The sequence below is a fragment of the Gekko japonicus genome, unplaced genomic scaffold (assembly GCF_001447785.1).
Source record: "Gekko japonicus isolate JY-2015 unplaced genomic scaffold, Gekko_japonicus_V1.1 scaffold1726, whole genome shotgun sequence".
NCBI lineage: Eukaryota > Metazoa > Chordata > Lepidosauria > Squamata > Gekkonidae > Gekko > Gekko japonicus.
The window spans coordinates 102,417-110,108 of record NW_015168706.1 but is presented as its reverse complement, the minus strand read 5'-3'; the positions used below and the strand labels follow the sequence as shown (position 1 = coordinate 110,108).

General features: G+C 49.3%; 1 protein-coding gene across 4 annotated transcripts in view; it reads left to right on the top strand.

The window, feature by feature from the left end:
* Positions 1-7,692, top strand: part of GATAD2A (GATA zinc finger domain containing 2A) — a 75,498-nt gene that overhangs the window by 50,860 nt on the left and 16,946 nt on the right. For 2 of the 4 annotated variants that reach the window (XM_015415530.1, XM_015415528.1), the window contains 3 exons: positions 763-855; positions 3,193-3,324; positions 5,229-5,396. In XM_015415530.1, the coding sequence (XP_015271016.1) occupies positions 763-855; positions 3,193-3,324; positions 5,229-5,396 (393 nt within the window). Of the gene's footprint in view, positions 1-762; positions 856-3,192; positions 3,325-5,207; positions 5,397-7,692 lie in introns of all 4 variants that reach the window. The other 2 variants (XM_015415529.1, XM_015415527.1) reach the window with 1 other exon arrangement.

Below are 7,692 nucleotides of genomic sequence, written 5' to 3'. Positions count from 1 at the left end.
CAGCTTAGAGGGAACACGGGTAGGGGGGTGGTCGGGGGAGGTGGCGGCGGCAGCGAGCGTCCTCCTCCACTCCCCTCCCGCCCCGCCCGGCACATTGCCTCTAGTCACAAAGGTCATGGAAGCCGGAGAGGGAGCGGCTCAGAGTGCAGGTAAAGGGGTGCCTCTGGCGCGCACTCTCCATGGCTCCCTTAGAAAAACTCCCATGGGGCTTGTTGGGGGGACTCGGGCGGCGGGGGGGAGACAGGTGGCTTTTTAAGCCGGCGCACGAGGGCTGGAGTACAGAGACCAGTCCTGTGGTTAAGAGAGGGTGGATGGTGAGGAAGAGAAGCTGGCAGGAGCTGGCCGCAATTTGGCTGAGTTTATAGGGGAGGGGAGTGTCGGAAGGTAGCTCTGGGGATGAAGGATTCCACTTCTCTGAAGTGCCCAAGGAGCTCAGTTGTCGGGCAGCCAGGTTGGAGGCAGCGCGGCACGCGGGTGGCGCGTTGAGGTGCTTTGGGGACAGCCCGGGAGGGAGGTGGCCCAGAAGAAATGCAAGGGGGCCGGCCCCCGTGGGCCCCGTGTTAGCTACGGGCCTGCCTCCGAGTGCTTGGGGGGGAGGGGGGAGATGGACCCGCGACAAAGGAGGGCCCTGCCCTGCAGTATTGGAAACAGGATGGTCTAGATGTCTGAGCTGCTGATAGACCCTTCGTTGTTGTTTTTTTAAAAAAAATTAGCTTTCCTGGATTAATGCGTTTGTTGTCCCCCCACCCCGCTCTCTCGTAGCCTGCTGGCTCCTCAGGAAATAGTGTGGCAACCCCTCCACCATTGGTGCGGGGAACACAGACCATCACTTCTAGCAAATCATCCCTCCTTCAGGTCAGTAGATTGGGGAAGGGGGAAGGTCTCTTGACCGGCTCTGGATGGGCCAGATTGCTGGAGATGAAGCGGCGTGCCTTAACCGGGGCGGGGGGGATGCATTTGCTTCTGGTTTTCTGCACCACCCTCCCTTAAAAGTGACAGCGAATGCCATTTCTGCTTCCGCAAAAGGAAACCATTTGCACGAGTAATCCACTGGGCAGGGCAGGGCAGGGCAGGATAGGATTGCAGGTCCTCTTCTGTGAACTGGAGGGCCTCCTGAGTTGCGTTCTCTAAGTATCTGAAGAAGAGCCCTCACTTAGAGGAGGGCAGGGAGCTTTCCCTGTTGGCAGCAGAGGATAGGACTCGCAATAATGGGTTTAAATTAAGGGTGGGAAGGTACGGGCTGGATTTTTTTATTGTATCCCAATATTGTTATTTCATTACAGTTTAGTTCCAAAATTTTTGATACTTCTTTCCCCCTATTTTATCCCTCCACCCCTAAGGTGGCCAACATCATGTTATTCAAATTACATTTTCAACCACGAGCACATTCTTTCCAACTTTTCCAATATACCCCTATTGGCTTCCCCTTTGTACACCCATTTAAAGTATACCGACCATTTCTTTTTTATCTCCTTCATTTTTGTAGTCCATATCTTATCTTGCTTTAAACATTCCAATATATCCGATTGTATATATTCATATAAATATTCATTCCATTTTTCTAAAGTCCATTTTGAGTTCTCCTTCCAACCATATGCAATCACTGCATGCGCAGCTAATAACATTACTTTGAAAATATCCTGATTTTGTTTCTCAATTCTATGATTTCCCAATACACCCATAAATAATAAATCTACATCTATATCCAGGTTGACTTTACATAGCGCTGCTATTTCCCCCCCGTATCTTTTCCCAGAAATCTGTCACCTTTGGGCATTCCCACCATAAGTGAGAGTACCACCCTTCTTTTGCGGGTACCGGCTGGATATTAGGAAAAACTTTTGTACAGTCAGAGTTGTGCAACGAATGTTGCTTACTATAGCTAGAATACCCCTAGCTCAGAAATGGAAGGAAAAAAACCATTCCTACTTTGTCATGTTGGCAAAATAAAATATGGGAACATTTAATCTATGGGAAAATAGCAAGCAAACAATTGAGCTGGGATATTATTACTTACCAAAAATCGTTTCAAGCAATCTGGTTTCCTGTGGTTCATTACCTTGCCGAGGGAGGAATCATCCCTAAAAACCGGCAATAGCAAAAGCTACTTTATTTTTGAGTTGCACAAACAGATCCTTACAACTTAAGAAATAATAGAAATAGTAATGGTGACTGTCAGATTAATATATTTAGAGTTATGCTATTCTATACTGTGTGAACTTTGTGTGAAATCTTGTTACTGTACTGTATAGAAAGTTTGAAACGATAAAAATTAAAATTAAAAAAAAAAGAGTTGTGCAACGGTGGGATCAGCTGCCGAGGGAGGTGGTGAGCTCCCCGTCATTGGCAGTCTTCGGGCAGCGGCTGGATGAACACTTGTCAGGGATGCTCTAGGCTGATCCTGCACTGAGCAGGGGGTTGGACTAGGGGGCCTCTGTATGGCCCTTTCCAGTTCTCTTTGAATTCCCAGGCTCAGCATCTGTAGGGGAGCGGGTTGGCTGCCATGTTCCCTCTCGGCTGAGTTAGTGTGAGCCAGCTCACCGTTTTGTAGCCTCCAGCTCACACGTTTTTGTCTTCGCTCAGGAAGGAGGGCTCCAGAGCAAACTGATTTACGCAGCAGCCGGATCGCTCACTCACAGCTTTAACGCCAGTAGTTCACAAAGTAGGATTATTGCTCACAAGAGGGAGCATCGGTGGGCTGCCAAAGTCAACATCTGTTTTCCCCTAGTCTTCTGGAGCTTTTTTTTGGGGGGGGATGTTTTCCTGCCAATAAAAGAAAGAAAGATGTGACGTGTTCCACTCTTCCATCTACACAAGTTGTAGTTTTGGGTGGAGGAACCTTAGAACAGTGACTCGTGCAGAGATGCGACGAGGCAGCCCTCTCCAAGGGCAGCTGATCCTTCTGCTGTTTGTTCCGCTATACACAATGCCGAGACTTGGCAGAACAGCACTTTGTGCTGAAGGCAGATTAGGGAAAAGCCAGAACCGCGATGCCCCTCCTCTGCGAATGTTCCGTCCTCTCTTAGAATCTGCACTTTAGGAGTGACCAATCTGCGTACGATTCTTCCTTGGTACTTTCAGCTTGCTGATTCTACCTTCTGCTAGAATAGGAGGATGTAAAAAAAATGTCTTTCTGTTGTTCACCATGTGAAACTGGTTTTCTTCTCTCCCCCCCCCCCCAATATAATGCAGAATTCTTCTTCCCGTATCCCTGGGACTGTTATCCCTCCCCCGTTGATCCGTGGTGGGCAGCAAGCCTCCTCAAAGCTGGGTTCTCAGCAAAACACACAAATAGTCATGCCCCCTCTCGTCCGAGGGGCACAGGTGAGTTTCAATCAATCACTTCATGACAACAGTCAGCGACCAGCAGTACCGTTTGATTGAGAAATGCAAAAGCCAGCAACCAGTAATACAGTTGGGTTAAAAAAAAATTTAGAGATAAAATTAAGTTTTAAAAACATATGAAATCATGCCAAATAACTACAGAGTCATGCCACCAAAAGGGATCTTCGGTGCTTGTAAACCTGAGCACAGAATTTTAGCCACCTGTCGAGTAGTCCGGTGGTTTCTATCTGACAGGAGATCATCAAGCTTGGTTTTATTTGGTCTCCCGGGAAATCTTTCTAGCAGTGGGCTAATACTTTCCGATCGGGCCTTTGTATAGTTAGGAGGACAGTTTTTTAAAAAATGTGTTCTACAGAGTCAATTTTACCCAGAGAGCAAGAACAGAGCCTTAAGGAGTAAGGGATTGCTTTAAACCTCCCTTCCAACACTGCCAAAGGTAAAGTCGAACTTCTGGCCAGTGTGAATGCCCTTCTGGTGTTGTTAGATTCCAGAAAATATAAATAAGTTGTTCATCAGCGTGGCTTCTGCGCAGTCCCACATGAGATTTTTCTGACACTTCCCTCGGTGGTCAGCCTGCGTAAGCGCAGTCCCACGTGTGCCTGCACAGAAGACCACTCGATGAACAACGGTTACAAGTAAGTTCACCCACCATGCTCCCCCCGGAAAGCCTTGGTTGGCTACGAAACCAGGGTGGGCAGGAGTGTGAGCCTGCTCTTTGGCCCCCTCCAGGCGGTGGTATATGTGAGGAAAGGGCTTCTTCATTGGCTTGTTGCAGAACCAAACTGTTCCCGATCCCTTAATCGATCTCCCCTCTCCAGACTCTCATACCTTCCCTGTTCTTATCTATGCAAATTTTCTTTCCTATTTCCCTTATCAGTGTTATGGCCCCACCGGGGTTAACTCTGACCATCTTCAGCTGGGAACCAGGGTCTGCATGCACTAGGTTAAAAGACGCCTGTGTAGCTGTGAAAACTCTGTGGTTACTCACACCCGGGTTTGGTGTAGTGGATAAGTGCGCGGACTCTAATCTGGGAGAACTGGGTTTGATTCCCCACTCCTCCACTTGCACCTGCTGGATGACCTTGGGCAAGCCATGGTTCTGTCGGAGGCGTTCTTGAAAAAGAGAAGTTTCTGTCAAGTGCTCTCTCACCCCCACCTGCCTCACAGGGTGTCTGTTGTGGGGAGGAGAAGGGGAAGGAGTTTGTAAGATGCTCCTGAGACTCCTTCAGGTAGTGAAGGGAGGGGTATAAATCTTCTTCTTCTGGATGTCCTTGGGCAAGCCATAGTTCTGTCAGAGCTGTTCTCTCAAGGGCAGCTCTGGAAAGCGCTCTCTCAGCCCCGCCTACCTCACAGGGTGTCTGTTATGGGGAGGGGAAGGGAAAGGAGTTTGTAAGCCGCTCTGAGACCCCGAGTGAAGGGTGGGGTGTAAATCCAATCTCCTCCTCCTCTCCTCCTAAACCTGATTAGGGGTTAACCTTGGTGCTAAAACCACATCACGGAACAAGGCAGTGGGGCACGTGCTGTGTCTCCCCATGGAAATACTCTCCGTCAGTGTTAAAGCGAAGCCCCGCAGAATGCTCCCTCTAAGCTGTGAAGTCTTGTGAGCAAAAATGTGTGAGCCGGAGGCTAAAAAAACCGCGAGCTAGCTCACACTAATTCAGCTTAAAGGGAACGTTGGTTGTGAGAGGGTGTTTGTTTTTTTGCATGCTGTTGTGTTTTTTGAGTCATGTTAACGGTGTTATTCTCCACCTGTCTCTTCTGTGTCGCTCCCATCACATCGCCCCTCTTCCTCGTCGCTTGGCCCTTACTCCCCCCTCCCCCTGTCTGTCCGTCCGCCCCTTCTGTGGATCCATCTGTCTCAGCCCATTTCTGTGTCTCCTCAGCAAATCCACAACATTCGCCAACACTCCACCTCAGGGCCCCCTCCGCTGCTGCTGGCTCCCCGGGCCTCCGTCCCCAGCGTGCAGATCCAGGGCCAGCGGATCATACAGCAAGGCCTGATCCGCGTTGCAAACGTACCCAATGCGAGCCTGTTGGTCAACATCCCACAGGTGAGTTCGAGAAGTCCGCGGCTGAGAAGAAGGGGCTGTGTTTGGAAGCCAGGCCTTAGAGTTGTAAGAGTCGTGCAGCAGTGGAATCAGCTGCCTGGGAGCTCCCCCTCACTTTCAGTCTTTAAGCAGCGTCTGGACAATCACTTGACAGAGATGCTCTAGGCCAGGGGTGTCAAACGTGTGGCCCGGGGGCCGGATTAGGCCCCCAGAGGGCTTCTATCAGGCCCGCAATAGAACTGCTGTCTTCTGCTGCTGCTGTTGCTGCGTCATCGTAGGGTTTGCAGCTTACAGATACACACCTGATCAGCATACTTATGATTGCAACGACACAGACATTTTGATGCAATAATTCAGTGCAAGAGGTGTCAGGTGTCAGTTATCAGACACTGTTAAATAAACAAAATATTGCAAGAGTGCTAATGTTTTAAGCATGTTTTTATTTTAAGTAAAAAAACCCACCCTTGGTGTCTGTGTCCTTTATAGGGTTGCCAAGTCTCACCTTGTTCCGGAGCGGGGGACTCCTGGGTCGATCCCTAGAGTTTTCCCTCGGATGACTGTGGCCCCGCCCCCAGCGTGCCCGGCGTGGTCGCGTCACTTCCTGGTGACATGCACATCGGGGTGGAGTTCCCCCCGGGGCCCGATCCGGCTTGACAACTTGGCAAGCCTAGTCCTTTATAAAGTTTATATCTCCGCCGCCTGGCATTACATTCTATGACACACATGGCCCGGCCCAACAAGGTCTCCTTTATGTCAGATCCGGCCTTCATAACAAATGAGTTTGACACCCCTGCTCTAGGCTGATCCTGCCTTGAGGGGGGGGTTGGAGTAGATGGCCTGTATGACCCCTTCCTACTCTGTGATTCTAGTTCACTCAGCAGTGCAGTAGTTCCAAAACTTGCCCTGCAAAGGTTGGTCTGCAGCATTTTCTCCTGGTCTCAACATAGTTTCATCTCTGCATGAGTTCCTGCTCTGGCCAATCTTTTCCCAGGAACGTATCATTCTGCCCTATCTCTGCATTGGGTAGAACAAATCTAGAGTCCAGTGGCACCTTTAAGACCAACAAACCTTTATCCAAGGTATGAACCTTCGTGTGCGTGCACACTTTTTCGGATAAACTTGAATTTCAAATACATTGGTATTTGAAAAAATGTGTGTGTGCATGAACATTCATACCTTTTTATTTTTTTTAATTAAATTTTTATTAATTTCAAATCTTACAAGTTCGTTACAGGCTTTTTTACAACAAAAAGAAATAAATTTTACATTGTTTAATAATGGCCTGCTACAAGTTGCTAACTCTGTTCTGCTTCTACCTCGTTTGTATATAATAATCATTAATTGGGTCTGATAGAGATTGGCGCGCCTGAATACATATTTCTGCCTCTCAAAATTACTCCAGTACCAATGCTTTTATTTATAAATCTTATTTCCCATTATTTCCCTTATAATTATTTGAGTAATGTTTTGTTAGATCTCCTTATGCTTATAACGATTTAATCTTCTTTGTGGTCTCTGTGCAGTCACACCCATGGGATTATGCGCCCGCGCTGATCCAAATCGGTGGTATGCAAAGCTCACAAAGGGATTTTCGCGCCTCCCTCCCAGGCATGCGCGGGAACCCCACTGCGCATGTCCAAAGAGGTGGGGTGTGGACATCCCGCCAGTTCCTTCTGACCGCTGTCATATCAATAACAACAGAAAAGTACTGAAGCAACAGCAGTGGGGAAGGACGGGCGGGTGGTGTGACTGCACAGATGACCCTCGAAGATCACCAGTTGCAGGTAAGCAACCTGTTTATCTTCTTCATGGTCTCTGTGCATCACACCCATGGGAGATTGAAAAGCAGTGGCTCACCTGGAGGTGGGAGCTGTCGCAAATTCAATGCTCTGCCGACGAAAGGACTAGACGACCAAGTTCCACTCTGTGGCGTTCACGAACATCAACAGCATAGTGCTTAATGAAAGTGTTCGGAGTAGACCATGTCGCAGCCCCACAGATCGCCGACAGAAGAAGGCTGTAGACGTAGCCATGGATCTTGTGGAATGCGCTCGCACAGGCAAGGGCAACGGGCACTTAGCCAACAGGTAGCACAGTTTAATAGTCTCAACCAGAGGTCATTTCGGGGGGGAACGCGGGGGAACACAGTTCCCCCGGGTGAGGCACGGGGGGCGGGGCACATGACGAAGCCCCGCCCCCTGCTTCCGGCCCTCCTTCAGCCAGGAGGAGGCAGGAGAAGAGGGAGGGTAAGTTGCTTCCTCCCTGCCTCTCCCCACCCCTGCCTGCCTGGGGCCAGGGA